This window comes from Hippoglossus stenolepis, chromosome 21, assembly GCF_022539355.2.
Source record: "Hippoglossus stenolepis isolate QCI-W04-F060 chromosome 21, HSTE1.2, whole genome shotgun sequence".
Classification (NCBI taxonomy): domain Eukaryota; kingdom Metazoa; phylum Chordata; class Actinopteri; order Pleuronectiformes; family Pleuronectidae; genus Hippoglossus; species Hippoglossus stenolepis.
In genome coordinates this window covers 18,150,581-18,170,085 of record NC_061503.1, presented here as the reverse complement: position 1 = coordinate 18,170,085, position 19,505 = coordinate 18,150,581, and the positions used below count along the sequence as shown (strand labels likewise).

At 44.9% G+C, this 19,505-nt stretch overlaps 3 protein-coding genes across 5 annotated transcripts; all 3 read right to left on the bottom strand.

The window, feature by feature from the left end:
• Positions 1-219: 219 nt before the first annotated feature.
• On the bottom strand, positions 220-9,401 carry LOC118100917 (PDZ domain-containing protein 7). Its single transcript, XM_035146458.2, has 18 exons — positions 9,242-9,401; positions 8,386-8,466; positions 7,690-7,975; positions 7,021-7,158; positions 6,769-6,943; positions 6,507-6,683; positions 5,935-6,082; positions 5,218-5,278; positions 4,952-5,129; positions 4,570-4,796; positions 4,348-4,494; positions 4,126-4,241; positions 3,673-3,764; positions 3,435-3,526; positions 3,162-3,233; positions 2,252-2,866; positions 1,604-1,704; positions 220-1,393 (listed from the first exon to the last, which is right to left on the bottom strand). The coding sequence occupies exons 3-18, from the start codon at positions 7,850-7,852 to the stop codon at positions 1,250-1,252; spliced, it is 2,646 nt and encodes an 881-aa protein (XP_035002349.2). The 5' UTR covers positions 7,853-7,975; positions 8,386-8,466; positions 9,242-9,401; the 3' UTR covers positions 220-1,249.
• A 646-nt stretch (positions 9,402-10,047) lies between these two features.
• LOC118100926 (peroxiredoxin-like 2A) lies at positions 10,048-12,847 on the bottom strand. The gene is made up of 5 exons (XM_035146476.2): positions 12,531-12,847; positions 12,305-12,396; positions 10,848-10,988; positions 10,494-10,658; positions 10,048-10,406 (listed from the first exon to the last, which is right to left on the bottom strand). The coding sequence occupies exons 1-5, from the start codon at positions 12,679-12,681 to the stop codon at positions 10,293-10,295; spliced, it is 663 nt and encodes a 220-aa protein (XP_035002367.2). The 5' UTR covers positions 12,682-12,847; the 3' UTR covers positions 10,048-10,292.
• A 940-nt stretch (positions 12,848-13,787) lies between these two features.
• Positions 13,788-18,444, bottom strand: dydc2 (DPY30 domain containing 2). Of its 3 annotated transcripts, none has more exons than XM_035146465.2 (9): positions 18,323-18,444; positions 16,979-17,134; positions 16,199-16,321; positions 15,785-15,937; positions 15,267-15,527; positions 14,821-14,952; positions 14,382-14,540; positions 14,097-14,198; positions 13,788-13,949 (listed from the first exon to the last, which is right to left on the bottom strand). In XM_035146465.2, the coding sequence occupies exons 2-9, from the start codon at positions 17,123-17,125 to the stop codon at positions 13,920-13,922; spliced, it is 1,107 nt and encodes a 368-aa protein (XP_035002356.2). In that variant the 5' UTR covers positions 17,126-17,134; positions 18,323-18,444; the 3' UTR covers positions 13,788-13,919. The 3 variants fall into 3 exon arrangements, with proteins under 3 accessions (XP_035002356.2, XP_035002357.2, XP_035002358.1); XM_035146466.2 differs by having other exon boundaries at positions 14,382-14,537; XM_035146467.2 differs by lacking the exon at positions 15,267-15,527.
• Positions 18,445-19,505: the final 1,061 nt, after the last annotated feature.

Below are 19,505 nucleotides of genomic sequence, written 5' to 3'. Positions count from 1 at the left end.
TTTTCTGCACATCAGAGCATTTGAACCTTTTCAAGTTACACAAATTAAAAGGATCAACCTGAATATGAGCAGATTGTCTCATTTCATAAAATATATAAATATATATCTCCTTTTTCAAATTCAGTCCTGGTAAGATGCTTAAATAAAAAACTACTTAAATTGAATCCATGTTTCCAGTAAAACAAATGTACGTGTAATTAATACGACACCACAGCCACGTTGGCTCTTCAGCGAGAGGTGAATGTTTTATTTCACCAGATTAAATACACGTATCAATTCTAACTTCGTTGACCTGAGTTTTCACAGTGTGACGAAGTATTAAAGCCACAATGAAGAGATCATCATTCAAAGACATCGAGAATAAGGTCACAATCGATATGAAGTCAAAATATGACAAAGTAATTTTGGTTAGAAAAAAGTCTTTTTACTTTTGAATTTCTATATTCTTGTAAATTACGAATTTACTTTCATGATAGTACGACTTTATTTTCGTAATATTACAACTTTATTCTTGTAATATCGTGATCCTATTCTTGAAATCTCAGATTTTTGGCCCCTTTAATTGGCTTTAATACTTTTTAATCGTATCACAGAAATCAGACTCTTGGGTTTATTTTGTTCAAGTGTACATGTCGTCAAACTTCAGTATTTACAGTTGTATCTGCTGTGTAATCCGCCCCAATGGCAGTTTGGATTATTTAATCATTTATACAATGTTTTTTAAAGGTTTGTGTTCAAAATATTCTTCATTTCCTGCAGCACAGATGTTTCTGGCTCACGTCTGCCCCCCACAGGTCAAAACGGTGCTTTCAGTCCACAGGGCTGTTAAAGGCACTCGGGCTACAGTCTGTCATCCTACATGTTTAAAAAGTCCAGAGCACAGACGCAAACTGCTGATCCATGACACGTCTACTTGCGTATCTTTTCATACACTGATGAATGTTAATGTCAAAAGAAACCCAGGTTCGTGGCTCCTGCGTTGTGATAAACCGACGTAAAGGCATCAGGAGCATCTCTTGTTTCATGATCGAGTCTCGTTCCTCCTCTAAATTCATCGGCTTAATTCTCCTTGTGTCCCACGAGCTGCTGCCTCAGCTCCTTTTTTACTCCTCAGCTCAGGAATCACCAGCATCTGTGGCGTCACTATAACAAAACGCCACATCCCTGGTCTCTGGTCAGCGGCGTGTTCAAGTTTCCCGTCTCCCTCTGAGTTTTGATCTAAGTTCTCCATGTGCATCTCCGTCTCCTCTTAAACGGTTCTGGGGACTTTGACCACAAACACCATGGGGTCTTTGGCCTTGTTGCTGAAGGCTTTTCGGATGATGTCGACCGCGTGCGGATGGGTCACCGCATGCAGGGAGACGCCATCCACAGACAGCAGCTCAAATCCAGCCTGGAGACACGAGACAGAGGGTTCAGGTCAGAGAAGATGATGGAAGAGGGATGCAGAGAGTCTGCGGGTCTCAGAAGGGAATTTACTTCTCTCAAAATCTTTAGAAGGCATCATAGTCTTCAGTTTAAATCACACAAGTCTTAATATCTACTTTTATAACTTAAATGCCACAGAGCACAACACATTTCTCCCCCGAGGCCGTCGAGTTACCTTGAGCACTTCGCAGGTGGAGGCGGCTCCTCCAGGATAAATCTTCTCGATCTTCACCACCGGCTGAATCTTGGACTCCATCCCTCCAGATATACTGATGCCTGCAGCGTCAACACAACAGCAGAGTCAGTAACGTGTTTTATATTTTGTGTATCTATGGCACATTTGTACCGGTCGTTAACTGTGTGTACAACTCAAGTATTGTATGTTTGTGTACATGTATTTTTAAGTTAACACAGGTAGATATATAAAACTGAAGTGCAATAATATAACAGTTAAGACTATTTATTAATAACTGTTAAATTGTTAGTGTGTAGAATCTATCTCAGCTGAAAATATTCAATTTACTACTCGTGTTTATAATAAAATCCACATTTTAGGTCAAACATTAAACAGCCTGTTACCATCTGAAACCAATATTTAAAGAAAGTATTTAAAATATTTTGACTTAATACTTTCTATATCTATACGTATCTCTACTTCCTCCCATTGGCCAGAAATGAAGCCAGAAGTGATGGCGGTCTGGTATCAAGGTCCCGCCTCTACACGCACTCAACCAATCGCGAGTAAGTGTCAGCTGTCATGGGGGATCATGTTTATTTTTCATAAATTAAATGATATGTGATCGTTAGACTTTGAATCCGTTACCCAATGACTGTTTGGTCTTGGAGATGCTGACAGTTTTGAGCTCGTACTCCTGTTCGGCGTCCGAGCCGTGGAGTCCGTTCTCGCCGGACGCCAGACGACCGTTCATCTGTTCGCTCCCGACTTGTTGATCAGGACTCGAACCAAACACCTGCGACAACAAGGGTCGACTCCTGCGAGCGACGCTCTGCAGCGTGAACACGGTGTCTTTACCCCGGCCTCCACTCTGCTCCTTTTGACCTTTGGGGTGGCTGTTTCTGAACGGGGGCCGTCCCCTCTCTGTGTCCGCCCTGTCGGAGGCCGAGTGGAGCGACACCTCGTCGAAGTGCACGGAGCGAATGGTGCCGATGTCAGTTCGGAGGGGGGGGCGGGGGTCGTCGTTGTGGGCCAGCAGCCAGTTGGGGAGCATGGGACTGGCCGAGCGGGGTCCTGGCTCCCCGGAGGCTGCGGTGTAGCCGTCCACCGGGATGTCCAGCAGCGGCGTGAAGGACGTGGAGGCGCGGGGCCTCTCTTTGGAACGCCGGGGCCCCGACAGACTGAGCCTCTCCAGCTCCCCCAGTAGGTGGCTCTCCTTCTCCACCTCCTCGGCGCTGTGGAGCTCAAAGCCTCCTCGGTAATCTGGGAAACGACAAGTTTCAGATTATTCTTTTTTTCCATGTTCTCTGCACAGTTTCAGCTGAGGTGTCGGAGAACAGAAGAAAAGTTACTAATCATACAAACACCTTTAATTCAAAAGATTGTAAACACTCGTAGATCATCATTCTCATTCTTTTCACCAAGATCCATTCATTATTCTCTGTGAAACTGAGAAAATATGTTGTTAATATATATTTTTATAAATGTTTTAAAGATGGCTTCCGTAACAGCTCGGACCCGGGAAGGTGATATTGTCGTTGAGGTGAACGACACCGACCTGGGATGGGAGTGATGAGACGGCGTTTGGGAGCTCGACCAGACGTGGAGCAGCGAAGAGGAGGAGTTCGAACTGAAAAGAGGAAAAGGTGAGAGAGAGATGCTGGTTTACAGATATAAGACCAGTTCTATCTGACTCAACAGAGGATCCCTGTGTGTTCCACTGATTGTTGTGCACGTAAAGCACTCTCTCTGCAGTCAACACACTGGAGATGTGTCGTTCATCTTTATCTCCAGTCTGTGTGTTTAAGAAGTGAGCGTGGATCAAACGCACCTGAGCGATACTTGAGGATGTCGTAGGCCTCGACTTCGATGGGAGTCACCATGTTGTTGAAAACACTCAGGTCGGACGGAGGAAGCAGCATTCTGGGAAATGAGACATTTTTTCATATTATTAAGAATAATAATAATCATATGAAACCTTTACCACTTAAAATACATTGGAATAAAGTAACCCAGAACAAAATGAGAGGTAAGAAAGATTAAAAAAAATATATATCGGTTCCTCTTACCTGACCTCCCTCAGCAGCAGCAGCTTCTCCGGCCGGTCCAGCACGGCCAGCAGGTGGCGTATCAGGTTCTCCACCGACCGCTCTGCTGTGTACTGCAAGTGTCACAATTAAAGTGAGACTGCACCTAAACACGTTTGAGCTGTAAACTAACCTAATATGAATGTTTTGGATTAAATACATTTAATGTTGGTTTTAATGTCACATTTATGATCAAATTAACTTTAAAACAACATAATGGTTTGCTCATAACGCCACCTAGTGGTTCAAATTAATGCTTTTGTAGAGTCCACTGTTTGTAGCTAGACAACCGGACGCGTGAAGTTCCTCTTTAAACCACCGGGCTGACCAAAGACAAGAGCGATTATCTAAACTTAGAAGTGGAAGAAACAGTCCAAAGGTCGTCGCCACAGAAGCTGAAACCTTTTCACTCCGGCTGTGAACTGATGCTCTTACCCGCCGGCACGTCGCCATCACAGCAGCCACCTCCTCCTCGGGCAGCAGCCGGCGCGCCATGTCCTCCACCACCCGCAGCATCTCTGGATTTGGCATCGCACCGAGCTTTCGACCCTCTGGAAACCAGAGCAGAAGGACGTCAGTGTAATGTAACTTGTAAATCTAGATCATATTAACACAAGTTGATCAAATCTGTGATGAAGGACACAGAGACCCAGCTACCTTTGCTTGTCTTGTCTGTGAACGGGGACTTGGAGCGCCCCCTGGAGGCCTTGAACAGCAGGTTCACGAAGGTCCTGGAGCGCTGCAGGGTGCTCTTCTCCTCCGGCTCCTTCCCTTTCTGCTTCTTCTCTGTCTTCTGCGTGATTTCTACGACGGGACACCAACAGAAGGTCACTTTTGCCGCTTAGCCGCTCCCTCGTGTTCTGAAATCTCCGGCCTCACCTGCCACCGTGACCTGGCTCTGCGACCGGCTGATGAGTCGGCTCGGCATGCTGAGAGCCAGCAGCATGGCCGTCTTGGGGGATTCCTTCCTCCCGCTGTCCTCCTCTCCGCGGATCAACGTGTCCTTGAGCAGGGTGGTGCGTCCCAGGCTGCGGGTGGTGTCTGCACCCGTCCTCTGAGAGGGGAGGTCCGTCTGGATGGCGGTCTCGGTTCGCTCGGACTCAAACCTGGACACAACAACGACTACGATCATGTCTGATCCAGTCTGTTCACACGTGCTTTAGAAAGCTCAAGTGAAGCAAAACGTCACGTACAAATGTCTTGCTGGTGCCTCAAGATGATAAACTCAAATGTGGGAAAGTAAGAACGAGAAGACCCTGACCTCTGGTCCTCGGTGGAGATGGAGACGTCCACCATGTCCGAGCCGAACGGCAGGCTGGGGGGGAACATGACCTGCGACAGGCCGCTCAGAGAGCTGACCGGCGTCCCGGATGACAGAGACGAGGCTGACGAGTTGGAGTCTGAACCCTGGGAGGAGGATTTCTGGGGGCCGTTGGCCACTGGGTAGGAAAACAAGAGAGGATCAGTGTGTGACAGAGAACCTGTCCGAACAGAAATGGATTTCTAGATACTGAGACAGATACATACACTTATTGAGCCACCTGTACTCAGCCACCATCTCCTTGTAGGCAGGGTATCGTCCTGCTTCCTGTCGAGATATGGCCGCAGATATGCAAATGAGATACAGTGGAGAGCTTGAAACTTTTATGGGATGGCTGTATTTGATAAAGAGTAACCGGAGATGCACACATCATTACACCTCCTCTGAAGGGAAGCACGTTTCCCTTCCTGACTTTCTAGTAACCTCTGACAGTTGCGATGCTTTCTAACTCCAGACCCCGGCTCAGTTTGCACGCCGCGCGGAGCGAGGGATGCCGAAAAACAAGGACGTGCACGAAACACCGGCTCCGCGCTTCCATCAGCACCTGATCCCGGCTGCCTGGTGAATAATGCACACGCCCTGGCTATTTTCTCACAGCGTGAAACCCAAGCTCCAGAATATTACGGCTGCACGCCAGCTGTCGGGCCTGACACACAAACCGCCGCCGCTGCAGCCACTGGGCCGCGACGCGTGACGTCCGTGTTACAAACATGTTTATTCCTTCTGCATCGACCTGTTTCAGTTTGAAACTGACAAATAGTTTCTCTGTGTGAATTGTTTGGAGATGCTGCTTCTGGTGTCACATCAACAAAACCATGAACTTCAGGTGATATTTGTTCTCATATCTTCTGCTCTGACCTCGGGACAAACTGGGATTGTGTCTGCAGTGTAAAAGGCCAAAGGTTGCACATCCTCCATCTCACCTTGATGGTCAACATGACGTGTGTGTGGCTCTTCAGCACCTCCACCGCGCTGCTGTGGCTGATGTCCTCAAAGCTCAGGCCGTTGGCGACCAGGATCTGGTCCCCCATCTTGATTCCGTTCTGCTCGGCCAGACCCCCGGGATCCAGTCTAAGACAACGAGACATCCACCAGTTCATCCACTGGTTAACATCGAGCCCACAAACCAAACAACGCTTCACAGAACACGAAGGAACAAATGAGCTGCAAAACCATTCACTAAACTAAAATGAGCTTAAAACAGGGTTGATTCTTTGATTTCTCTCTGCAAACTGTTTCAAATGAATGAAGCTTCCTTATGAAACCACATTTAAAACCATCCCCGTCCAGATTTGTACTTGGATCTGCACCAAATTGCACAAACTCATGAATATCAGTCCCCTAAATATGAGATGAATGAATTATTGTCTGAGAAATGGTGAAAATGTCTTCACAGTGTTAAAGAAAGTGATAAAAGATAAACCAGGATCTGCCTCTTTGTTCAGATCAGATCTGTGGCTCGTCCTTCCATCAGCTCGGCAGCAGAGACACCTACTTGGAGACGTAGATTCCCAGACCGAACTCCTTCCCTCCCCGGATGTTGAAGCCGAGGCAGTAGTCATCCGAGGTGGTGTACAGGTGCACGATCCTCTGGAGGCCGCTGCCGGAGCTGGCCTCCGACGGCGTCCGCCCGCTCTCCTCCACCACCATACGCCTGTGAATCAAGTCCACCCTGGAAAAACAAAAACTCAACGCTGATTATCCAACTTCACCACATTCGGTCACAATCCGACGACGGTTTTTAAATCCTGTATCACCAGGTCGTCTTCTCTTTGGAGTAGCGGATGCCGGGGACTTTGCCGACTCGCCTCACCACCATCCTCAGCCGGTTGTTTCCCGTCAGGACCTTCACGGCGCTGCTCATGGTGATGTTCTCCAGGCTGATGCCGTTCACCTCCACCAGTTTGTCCCCCACGAGCAGACCCGCTTCCTCTGAATCAAAAGAGCGAGAACACCGTGATGAGCACGTGGTCAGAGCCTCGGTTCGGTGACGTGGTGCTTCCTCTCACCCGCGGTGCTGTGGTCCTCCACCTTGCTGACGAAGATGCTGAGGCCGTGTTCCGAGCCCCCGCGCACGCTGAAGCCGAGCTTCCCATCCACGCTCTTATCCACAGTGATGGTGTGGAGGTCCTCGCTGTCGTCTCCACCTGAGAACATCACGCCGCGTCAATGAGCCGTTAATGGACACTACTGTCGATCGTGACTTCTCCATCTTCTGGTTAAAAATAACAGCAGTGGTTCTCTAGCAGCGTCCTGGTCGTCGGACGGTGACTAAGAGGTTTTATCGACTGTAAATCCCTTTGTGGGCTTTTGAATTAAAACTCTCTCCACTTCCTTCCACTTTTCCTACTGAAAAATGGCGGACACAGACTCCTGGTTGCACGGCGGCTTCACTTTTGGGAAGCAGTCGTGTCGTCCATCTTTATGTTAAGTCTTTACCTAGATTACTGGTATACACTGATACTGGCTGAGCAAAAACAAGCTGCAACTAGCTCAACAGCTAAAGGTCCAGTGTACGATTCAGGGGAAAGGATCTAGTGATGTTTTCACTAGTGTTTTTCAACTAAATTGTACAAAATTGCTGCAGAAACTTGTGTATAAAGATGTTTCATGTTGTCTTTTCAGACCCTGACATTATGTATGTGCCGGGATGTTCACCACACCCAGCTGCTCCTCACCGTCCACAGGGGAGTTGATGAGGATGACCCGGCCCATGGGCGAGGAGGATCGGATTCCACGCCGCCGCTGCTCCTTCTTCCGTAAGAGGTTGCGTGTGGCGGTGTGCGACCCCTGTGGGCCGGGGGTCTTCTCCCTGCGGGACGGGTCTGACGAGTGAGCCATGGAGGACGGGCGGGGGGGGGTCCCCTTTCACAGACACACACACACACTGCTCCGGGCCGAGGCGTCTACAGCAGCATAGAGCAGAAGGAAGGGGATCCTCAGGCAGCTCCGTGTGTCCTGGAACTACAACAAATCCACACGTTGATGAACTGCAGCACACTGCAAACACTCTATATTCACATGTATAACACACAATGTACACAATCCTATATCTATACAGTATTTATTATTTCATGTACTGCTTCTTTGCACTACTTGTACTGTTTACAACACAAACAGATGACTTGTGCACATACTCTCATTCCGATTTACTGCATATTCCTCTTCCTCACAGTCCGGACCAACATAAACCACAATGTTCTTCTGAACAGACACTGCGGAGAATCTCCAGAAGTTTTCCAGAGGAGCCCGACCGACCGATAGCAGACTGAACACAAAACTGTCCGATTCTGGTTCCATTCTGGTTTTAAACAGTCGTACACGTTGTGTTTCTCTATTTGTGTGATTGTGTTGTTGTGACAAAGCGGACTCACCCTCGCAGGTTGCTGTGCGACGTGACCTCTGACTCTGCGGTCCATCCCTGCCCATGTTGCATGTCTCTCACCTGTCGGAGTCTCAAAGCCACAGCAGCAGTTTGTAAACACACACACGTCAACAACACTCATTCAGCAAAGCTATGGACTTATTCTGTCTTTGGTCTAATTCTATCTTCCATTTTCTATTTTATTCTATTTTTATACTTCTGTTTGTTCTCTTGTTTACTTCATCTGCTGCTGTGACAAGTGGATTTCCCCAGTGGTTAGTTTATCTAAGTTTATCTTATCAGATCTTATCTGATCTTATATCTTATCTTAACATATCTTTTCTTAACATATCTTATCTTAACTTAACTTATATCTTATCTGATCTTATATCTTCACTTATCTTATCATATCATAACTTATCTTATTTTAATATATGTTAATAGATCTTATATCTTGTCTTAACATATCTTAACTTAACTTATATCTTATCTTATATTTTATCATATCTTATCTTAACTTATATCTTATATTAACTTATCTTATATCTCATCTGATATGTTGAACAGCTTCACAGAGAAACTCGCTGTGGTTTGTCTCCACAGGTGAGAAAAGGGATTTAATGGGTTTATTTAGCTCAGACTTGACCCACTTAAGAGTCGGGAAGTCACATGGTGCCGGTTACCATGGTTACACGTCACTAAACTTAACCCGTGATAACAGTGTCCTCATGGCTTCACCCCCCCACCCCCCACAAACATTCCCCACTGTCCCTGTCAAACCACATTAAATGAAGTTTCCTATTTAACAAGAAAACCTTCAGCTTGTTCTGCAGCGTGTTTTCAGAAATGAGAAATAAAACACTCACCACATGTTTCAGCCTCGAGTCGATCAGCAGCTCGGAACTGATCTCAGTTCAGGGAAGTTTGATCCTGAAGGAAACGAGAGAATGAGGAGCGAACATCCTTTAAATCCATCTCAGGTTCAGTTCGAGTCCACCTGAGTCAAAGCTGCAGAAACAACCTCTCACCTGCCCCCCAGGGATTGGCTGGCTCCAAGTCAGGTGGGAGCATTTGATTGGAGGAGTGACATGTCAATCAACCTGTCACAACTTCCTCTGAAGAAAGGGAGTGAGGATGTTTTCAAAGACTCTGAGAACAAGATTCATTTATTGTTTTTAATCATAAACTGGTCAATCCTTCTGGAAACCCCTTTTAATCCATAAATGTAAATTTAGTTGTTATTTTCTTGAAAGATATTGAAACGCAGACATTAGGTTTTTGAATCTAATAACAAAAACAAGTGAATATCCTCAGTGTGGATCAATAAATCTCATCTTACGTTACCTTATTTCTCAGGGAAAGTGATACAAATATTCTTTAAATGGGACAGGTTCTTGTGTAATGCTGCTAAAAAACAAACTCAGATGGAAACAACCTCCCTGGTGGAGGTAACTATTTCAAAAGTAATAGAATCTCACTTTTAAAAGTTTTGTGAGAAAGGGTTTTGTTTTAAACCCTGGTTCAGTCGGCTCTTTCTGTGGACTTTTCTCAGAGTTCTTCCTCCTCCAGTCCAAAGACAGAGTGTGGCTTGGTTAATTGACTGTGCCCCTCCTCTCACCCAGAGTCAGCTCCCCCTACGTCCCCTCAAAGAATAAGTGATAGAGATATTAGATGCATGGATGTATTTGCTTTATTATTAGTCACAGGTCACAGTCTCTTGGCTCCATAGACACAATGGGATCACAGAGTAATAAAGGAAACTGAGATGTTAGACATCAGGTCTGCTCCCTCTGTTGAGTTTAAAGACAGGCCGTCATTAATACGCTCAGATCCTCTTCAACACAGTCGTCTCCCAAAATGCATCCTGGTTTCCCTGAGAGATGTTTTCTGCTTCTTTTAAATCCACAATACAAATGGTTATTTCTTCTCTATTGGCAGAAGTTCCAGTTGGATTCTTCTGGCAGCTTTGATGACGTCTTCAGTGTTGACTTTGTCCCCAAATTCAATCTCTCTGTGCTCCAGAAGAATTCCCTGAAAAGAAAAACAGAAAGAAAACAGTGAGAAAAAAAAACCCTCATTTTATTTCCTCTTGAGATAATTTGTAATGACGGACGTTACCTGCTGTCCTGTTCCGATGACGAAGACCCCACCGAGGACAAAGCCCTCTCCCAACATGTTTCCCATGAAGCCCCTTCTGAAGGCCCTCAGGCCGTTCGCCCACACCCCGAGACGGAGGAACGCCAACAGACCCATCTTCCGCTCACGGGGTCCATAAAAGCACTTCTGCAATGAAAGCACACAAACCAAAACCTCTGGAGTCAGTCATGCCCGACCCAAACCGATTCCCCACACGTCCCGAGAGACAATCAGTGTATTGACGAGAAGAAATACTAGCTGGATCTGGTTTGAACGTCCAGAGGGACACGGACACAATAAAACCAATTCACTGCAGGAATAAATAAATAGTCCCACCTTTTCATCCAAGAAAACCTCGCCCTCGAAGAACGGCATGAAGTTCTGGACCTCGTTGCCGACGTCCTCCTTCACCACCGCGTACAGAGGGACCCCGAGCTTGTCCAGCTGGGGTTTCAGAGAGGACAGCTCTGCAGCCTCCTGCAGCACGAGGGGGAGGAAGTCAAACTCTACATACAAAAACAAACCTTTGTGCAGATTTCTGTGATAATGTTAAAGGGGACATAGCATGCAAATTCCACTTTGTTAGTGCTTCTACAGGTTAATGTGGGTATCTGGCATGTCTACCAACCCAAAAACTCTGGGGAAAAAACACTCGCGCGTTTTGTTATAGTTCCTCTAAGTCAGAAACGTCATGCTTGAGCGACTCGATTGCGCTTCCTGGGTTTTGTGTCGTAACAAGGAACTGGAAGTCTCCCTACATGGTCTTGGCCCACCCCCCCGTCACGCCGGGTTTACACCGGACGCAGCGAGGCTGCGAGGCAGCGCAGCGCCGTTCTCCAGCACGCAGCCGCCTGGCTGTTCACACGGGACGAGCATTTCTCCGCTGGTCAGCCCCATAGACTGTATATATAAGGTCAGCCCGCGATTCTGCTTTCTCCGCTTGTTGTTGTACCCGTTGAATGTCGGGGTTCGGGGTAAATGATGGTCTTCATAGCCCCCACCTCTCTTTCTGTCTGCTTGTGTGCTTGTAGTGGGGGGCAGAGGGGACATTTAATTATGTGATTGGGAAAATTAAAACTCCAGGACAACAGAAGGGAATACAAAGTATGGGATGCATATTTGATAATTTATATCATATAAAATATGTAATTTATATCATTTAAAATCATGGGGAGAGGGGAGCTGGCTCATTAGCATTTAAAGGAACAGGCACTCAAAACAGGTCACTCTGTGGAGGGCTGTTTTATACAGGGTAAAAAGGTGCTGTTTTATATGATCCTTGTGGTATTTTGACCAAAGTATGTTACAGACATTTCATTAAGACCCCAAGGAACCATATCAACTTGTGGTAAAATGGGCATGCTATGTCCCCTTTAAATCCTCAAAAATATGGTTTCTATCATTTTAGGTTCTTATCACACTGATGCATGTTCAAATGTTCTGATGGTGGCGTTTCTTCATATCCAGGATGTTTTTGGTTTCATTTCTGAATAGTGGGAGGAAGTGGAGACGTCGATATCTATAAACAGTTCCCAAAAAGATTCCAAATATGTTTATAAGATAAGAGGATGTTTAGCGTCACCACTAAAAGTCTATGAAAGACATTGTGGAAGGAGATTTTTTTTTCTAGGTTGTGTAATAAGGTTCTTTCTTCATCACAAGCTGTGTTTTCGATTGCAGAAAAAGAAAGGTCTGTTTGGCTCCTGGAGCAGGGAAATGATAATCACATTTATTCTCACGATACAGAATTTTAATTTAGCCCTAGGAAGTATTGTGATGTGTGTGTGTGTTACCTCTCTGCACAAAAATCATCCAGGCCTCCGCACTGCCATGATGACAGCTCCAGACTTCTCCCACAGACATTTGGCTTTCAGGGTTTTCAGCTCTGACGCACAGAGGAGGTGAAAGAGTGGAGCAACAGATTTACACATTCCCACTGAACAACAGCTCTGGTCTCACCCAATTCATTAGAATATGTATAATCACATTCTGTGGTGGATAAAAAACCCTCTGTCTCACCTCCTCTGAGGGTTTTCAGCTCAGTCTCCTCCAGATGTTGGAGAGAGGCCTTCAGCGGTGGAGTCAGGAACATGTCAGTGAGGAAATTGGTCACAGCGGTGAAGAGGCCGAGGGCAGACGCCACCAGGTTGGCCACGACTCCCGCTGCCATCTCTCTCTCTCTCCTCCGTGCGCCTTAACGCATCTGGCGCTTCTCACGTCGCACGAACTCCAGCGAGGCTCGAACCTCCAGCTCTGATCCTCGCTGTGTTTCCACTCCCCCGCGTCTTTATACAGCCACAGGACTTGATTACACGCAGCTGTCTGATTCGGCCTCGGGTCTGGGGCGCGCGGACGCGTCATTACGCACAGAACCTCCGCCTCTGGATCAGAGGTCAGTGCGGAAACTGCAGCGTCATGTGGCCCAGAGGAGGTTGAGCAATGAGCTGAGTCACGAGTTATGAGCTGTAGTCTGCGACCTTTGTGGGGAATTAATCACATTAACACCATGAAAATCATCTTTACACAAGTTTAACAAACATTATTGTACATTAACATTAACACGAATGTCACCAAGGCCCAACAGGCTCCTTCTGAAATTAACAATTTCACCAAAATTTACTTAAATAATAACGATTACAAATAACTTTCGGATTAGAGGAATCAAGATGATCAAAATATAAAATACAAGACACGACTTTGCAACCTCGAAATCCCATTAAAATAGTTAATTAAGACTTAAGAGTTGAAATAAGAAAGCCCAAAAACATGAAATAAGAATAAAACTTTATAAAAACTATTGCAACTGGAAGATAGAAGCTTATTGAATTAAATATCTTCATCTGAAACAGCAGCTGCCACATCTGCAGAGAACTTCACAATCCATTGTGTCTCTGCCTTTTCTAATATGACGCTGCTGATTGGACAACACCTGAACGTGCCCCTGGCCTCCTGCCTCCTGTGGCCCCACCCTCACAGTCTTCAAAGGAAGCCGGGTCACCTGACTTCACTTCCTGAACACAGAGCCCAGGGGCCACATGGTGGAGGCTTCATATCTTCAGAGTTTGGACTGTGTACCTGAAGAAATGTGAGTTTGCCTTGTCTGACGGTCCGTTAGCGAACAGACTCCATTTATATTTGTAGTTTTCTTACTTCAGTGGTAGTTTTTTTATGTTTCACCCCGTTTTTATATCATCAAACAACTAATTAAAACCAAACTTATCAAAAACACAAGTTGAACAAACTTCATTGTGACAAGATGAAATGACAGAAACCATCTTTGAGAAAAAGTATATATTTAATATTGAAAGGTAACAGTACACATCCTAAAGTTTACATGTTTCATTTGTGTATTTATTAAAATCTAAAAATATGGATCAGTGGATGAAGGATCATTAAACTCTGACTCGGTCAAGTACGATCTGTGTCATTTTCCTCTTCCTGAAAAGAAACACAGAACTTAGTGACAAATTATTCACACCTAAAAGATTTATGAATAAATAGCATAGATTATAAACTCCTTGATCCAGGCAGGTTGTGTGTGTGGGAACACTTGAAACGGACCATGAATCACTTTGGGTTCTTCACCTTCTCCTCAGCATCGGTTGGATTTATCTCGTGATCCTCTTGTGAAGTCACTGTTTCCTCTGCAGAGCGATCGGGGGTCTCACCTGTGCGTCGCCCGTCGGCCTGAGATGAGACCACAACAGTTAAACGTCTTTTAGAACCATCTCCAGGATGTCTTCTACACCGCTGCCTCCTCTGAACCTGCTTTTCTGACTCAACAATGAGACAATTAAGAGAAACAATCTGCATTTTACACAAGAGAATATCTTGAAGTGAATGTTCAGTAGATTAATTGACATCAGAAACCTGATCCTGATCCTGAGGAGCAGGAGAACTCGAGTAACGTGTCTCCTGTTCTTCGGTAGAAAGGATCTCCTCCGGTTGGAGATCGTCATCCTTCCGGGGTGAGGCCGACTCCACCGGGATGGAATCTGCAGGTTTGTCGGTTTCGTCTTCAGCAAACTTCTGGTAAAAATGGGGTGATGCACAAAATGAGTAGAGAGAAGTAGAGATCAGGGAAAACAGTAATAAAGAGAATCCTGTCATCCTGCTCTTCTCAGCCTGAAACCTCTGTGCTTCCTTCACCTTCACACCTGAGGCCTCGCTGTCTGCTGCCCCTCATCTGGTCCTCTTGTCTTAATCACCCTGTATCTCTTGCTTTGTATGAGGAAATCTGAAATTCTCATGCTATATATTTATATATATAATAAAAATCAGCAGCACAGGTCTATTTCAGCAGCATCACCTTCTCTGGTTGCTCGGGGGAACGAGGGTCTTGTTTGTCGTGTTGCTCCTCAGTTTGGTCTGTTTCTAAATCATTGGCGTCTTGGATTTCAAGTGTCGAGAGCGGTTCAGTCTGCTCGGGTTCATCGGCCACCTGTAGGGGCAGTTGTGAGATGGAATAATGTGCGATTTAATTTTTAAATGGTTATTTTAAAGGAGACATGATGAATTTTTCTGTGTTTCTGTCACTGCCTCTTTAATACGTCAGGGTTTCAAAACACATCGCTGCTGATATTCAAGTAAAAACTCTAATTCAAATGATCAACCTTTAACATCACAGTGAAATATACGATTTTTCTCCTGAGTTTAACATCTAATCATCGTTTCATGTGTTATGAATTTGATGCTGTGATACAAACCATCCAGGTAAACAGTTTGGATGTAATTTGACCTTTAGAGTCTCATCACCTCCTCTTTGTGTTCCTCCTCTGCCTGATTGGTGCTCGTCTCCTCAGTTTTCTCCTCTTTCTCATTATCACGTGGCTCCTCTTCTGCTTGATCGCTCCTCGACTCCACTTCGCTTCTGTCGACTGGTATTTCTGTGGCCTCCCCTCCGAGGTCATTGCTGAGGGTCTCAGTGAGGGCCTCAGTGAGGGTCTCAGTGAGGGTCTCAGTCAGGGCCGAGCTCGCCTCCTCCTCAGGTTGTCTCTCAGTTACAGTATCTGTGACCTGGCAGACACACCATCTCCTTAGAGCATTTGACGCCCATCGTTTGACGGCTGTTTCCACACCATGCAAGGCGAGTCATGCACAGACGTATCAGAATGAAGGCAACACCCTGCTCCACCACAAGCGCCTCAGCAAAGACCATGAATCAACACCAAAGGTCACAGGAAAGAGAGCAGATTTATAAGGAAACTACGAATGATCAGGGAGGAACCACCACCAGAAGCACACAGCTGTGAGATCGACTTTATTTAAATCACCTCCTGTAATGGGTCATTTTCCTGAGCTTCAGTTTCCTGTTCATCTTCCTCCAGCTTGTTCTCAGGAGGAGGCGTGTTTGGTTTGTCGTCCTCAGCGGCTCCTGGTGCGGCCGGCTTCGGTGAGTCGGCGCCTGCAGCCTCCTTTTCAGAGATCTGTGGAAGTGTTGATACTTACTAGAAGTGTCACTTGCTTTTCTCAACCTTCCTCTATCCTCCAATCGTTCTTTAGTTCCTATGGTATTTAGACATTTTCTCTAACTTCCCTGGGAATAATTCATTAATCTTGATGAAAACATCTGACATATTTAATGTGTAATTTGAAGATAAGTGTTTACAATTTGATGCGACTTGATTAACTTTAAGGGGACTGTTTGGTTCCGTTAAAAAACACCTCAGGGGTTTTTCTTAACCTACTTTTTTCGCCTCCTCCAAGGCCTTGCTGGTCTTCAGCTCCTCCTCCCTCTGTTTCTCCCTCAGCGGCTCCTCTTCCTTGGCTTTTGCCTGCTCCTTCTCCAGCAGAGCTGAATGGGCCTTTTTCTGCAAATAAAAGAAGAAAAAGTGGTTCAACGTCAAGAAAGGAGCCAATTACACTTCTGGACAACTGTAGAATAGTCGTAAGAGGCTTTATCATCCTTTCTTTTAGTACTTCTTATGAGGCAGCTACAGATCTCCAGACGAGCAGTGTTAGTCTGTCAGTTTCTCAATCAGAGCTAAAGGTGGAGGGCTTTTTACTACCATGGTGCCACCAGGTTAAATGGCTTTACCGTGCTCAGCCTGAGGAGCTTAGACCGTCTAAGACTGCGTCATCCTTTACTACAGCTCCTCAGACCTGTTTGAAGATCAGGGGCTGAGTCCGTGGTAGTGCCAGTAGAACTATCCCTTTAAGCAATTCGCCATCTTTGATTTTAAATGACATTGTTTAAATTAGCTCCTTGTCTTGTTTTTGTTTGTCTTTGTTTAAGCACTTTGATTTGAAAGATGCTAAATGAATAAAGTTATCATTTAATCTCTGGGGAGAAACCGTTGCTCTTTCTCAGGTGGCAAAAGGATTTAGTGAGATTTCTGTGGTGATCAGAATTGTACTTTGGTCTCTGGGTTGTTGAGGAAGTGAATGAATGAATGTTTCCTCCTGGAGTTGTCAGCAGGTTGTGTAATGCTGCCCCCTGGTGTCAGGAGGACGAACCAGCAACTCACCCCTCTGTCCTCCTGGACATTTGTGTTGTGTTTGAGGAGCCAGTGAGCCAGGCACAGGACGGGGTTGACGGGGCGCAGCTCGGCCACCTCAGCCAGTCCGTCTGCCAGACACTTTCCAAGATGTTTCCGGATGTACTCAGAGTCCATGTTTGTTTCCTAACGTCAAGAAACACAGGTTTTATTTGGGCCTGAGCACCGACAGCACACTTTGATTAATTCCTCCTCGTCCATTGACTGCAACCATGTCAAACTCTGTCAGATGGTTCTCAAGACATTGATGATGGAGTCTTATCAAAACTGTGAGTTTTCATCAAACACCATGTTAGTGGTTTGGCGTCAAATTTCAACGAGTCGCTGTGACACACGAAGTTGCTGTAACTTCAGTGTCCTTTGTTCATCTCCCTCAAACCACATGTGTGTAATAACAGTCCAAACCAAATATCACCCTGAACTTGAGAGAACACATCATTCATCATAATGGAAAACAATGCTGGACTAATGACACTGCCCTGAGGACTCCCATTTTCTACCATATACCTTCCTGATAAAGCTGTTCCAACACTTACTGGAATACACGTATCAAATATAAGTCTGTGATCCAATTATATGTCCGTCTATTGTGTCTCCTTCCTCTTCTTCGTTCCCTGTTTTCCTTTATGAAACATCAAAGGCCGTTAAGGTGTCTTTGATATTACAGCCATCTAAGTAATAATGGATGAAGCGATTGATGGATTAAAGGCAGTGGCTTTGAACTGGCCTTGTGGAAGACGGAAAATCAAACCGTAGACTCGCACAAACTCAAAGTCAAAGAGTAAAAAGAGAGATGGACTGATGAAGGAAATTCCACAAACACATCCTGGTTTTCTGTATCTGTGCTGTGTTTAAATAAAGCTTTGACTGAACATGTACCTTATGATTTGTTTTTATCTTTCTCTAAAAGAATATTGAGTATACAATATATATAACATCAAGCATCACATGAATATCTATATTGATATATCCACTGTGCATTGTCCAATCAGCAACAGAGTTCTCAGGCTTAATCAGAGCCAAGACCTGAACAGATCTATTCGTCTATAGCGCCATCTACCGGCAGCAGCAAGTAAGCCTCGTTCTATAACTTTAATTCGATTTACATGAAACTTTCACCGCGTGTTCTGCACTTGGTGGCGTGGACCGTGATGCGTGATTAGTGGGCGTGGTCCAGTGACACGGTTGTGTTCGCAGCCCTAGTTTTTAATGTGTCGCTACATTAAGTTGTTCTCATCTAATATCTTAAATTACGAGATAAATAAAAACCAACCATTCGCCGACGAAGTAAAGAGAAGAAGAGTAAACACGAACCTTTGTCACTCAGCGTCCGATGGAAGCTACGTCCATCTTTTGTTTACAGTCTATGGTCCGGATGTAGCGACTGTCTCCATGGTAACAGTGTCGCGTCCTTAATACTCCCCTCCTTCAAATCTACATTAAATAGTTCCTACTTCCTACTACATCTGCTACTAATACTACTACAACTATTACTACTTCATCTACTACTAATACAACTACTACTAAAATAACTATTAAAATATAACAATAAATAAATAAACTAAAGATACAAAATCTAACATGATTATTTACATTTTTAAATAGCATACACAAAACATAGAGCACAAATATGTCGAAATAAAAACATGACTGACATATATATATAATATACATAATTATATATACTGGAGAGTAAAAGTAAAAAGTATTTATCATTTTATTTGCTCTGTGTCCTGAAACAGGGGGAAGGCGGTGTGTGTGTGGGGGGGGAGAGAGAACTGCAGCAGGCTCCATTTCCAAGAAGCAGATGACACCAGTTTACATTTGTAATCATAGATATCATTTTCCTTGTATAATCATACCGCGCACCTTTCAGCCAAATATAGCCTTCACACCGACAGGGCGGCTCAGCCAATCAGACGCAGGCCTGGACCCCCTCTCTGCAAATGAAGACTAATCAAGAATCTGATCTTTTTTCCAAGAAGATTATCATATCATAGTGTGAGTGTTATGATTCCTGGAGCCAGTGTTGGGTTTGTCTGCTCGGGTCGTCCATAGAAACATGGAGGTGTAAGATGGACAAGGACCCAATCATTCCAAACTTAAATTCAACTATGTTTTGGTTTCAGGTGCTTGTGCACAAATTAAAACATAATTATGAGTATTATTTTCAACTCACTGAACTGAGACACAACTAAAGTGTGGATATTACCCATATTTTAAAACGTTTCCTGCTGAATATGTTTTTGTTGCATAGTTTTGCTTTCGTTAAAATCTTACAGAAAACAAAATTGAAGACCTTCTGTCAGATTCATGTGTTCAACTGAGGGTTTGTGGAGTTTTCACATTTTAAATTAATCCCACTAAGTCTTGCAGTTTAGTTTAAAAGTGAAAGATAAATAGGAGAAGTGGCACCAAAGCACAATATGAGAACTAACTTTGTGAAATCATGCTGCCCTCTTGTGGTTGCAAAAGACTATAACACTGCTCCTTAAAT

Bases quoted from the DNA above. Each gene is read 5' to 3' on its own strand.
- dydc2 (XM_035146465.2), bottom strand. From the start codon at position 17,125: ATGGACTCTGAGTACATCCGGAAACATCTTGGAAAGTGTCTGGCAGAC. The intron at 16,322-16,978 runs GTGAGTTGCTGG...TTTTATTTGCAG, and splicing joins ATGTCCAGGAGGACAGAGGG to AAAAAGGCCCATTCAGCTCT. The intron at 13,950-14,096 runs GTGAAGAACCCA...GTTTCTTTTCAG, and splicing joins CAACCGATGCTGAGGAGAAG to GAAGAGGAAAATGACACAGA.
- LOC118100917 (XM_035146458.2), bottom strand. From the start codon at position 7,852: ATGGCTCACTCGTCAGACCCGTCCCGCAGGGAGAAGACCCCCGGCCCA. The intron at 3,527-3,672 runs GTAAGAGGAACC...CTCATTTCCCAG, and splicing joins CTGCTGCTGAGGGAGGTCAG to AATGCTGCTTCCTCCGTCCG. The intron at 3,234-3,434 runs GTGCGTTTGATC...TCCTCTTTTCAG, and splicing joins CATCCTCAAGTATCGCTCAG to TTCGAACTCCTCCTCTTCGC.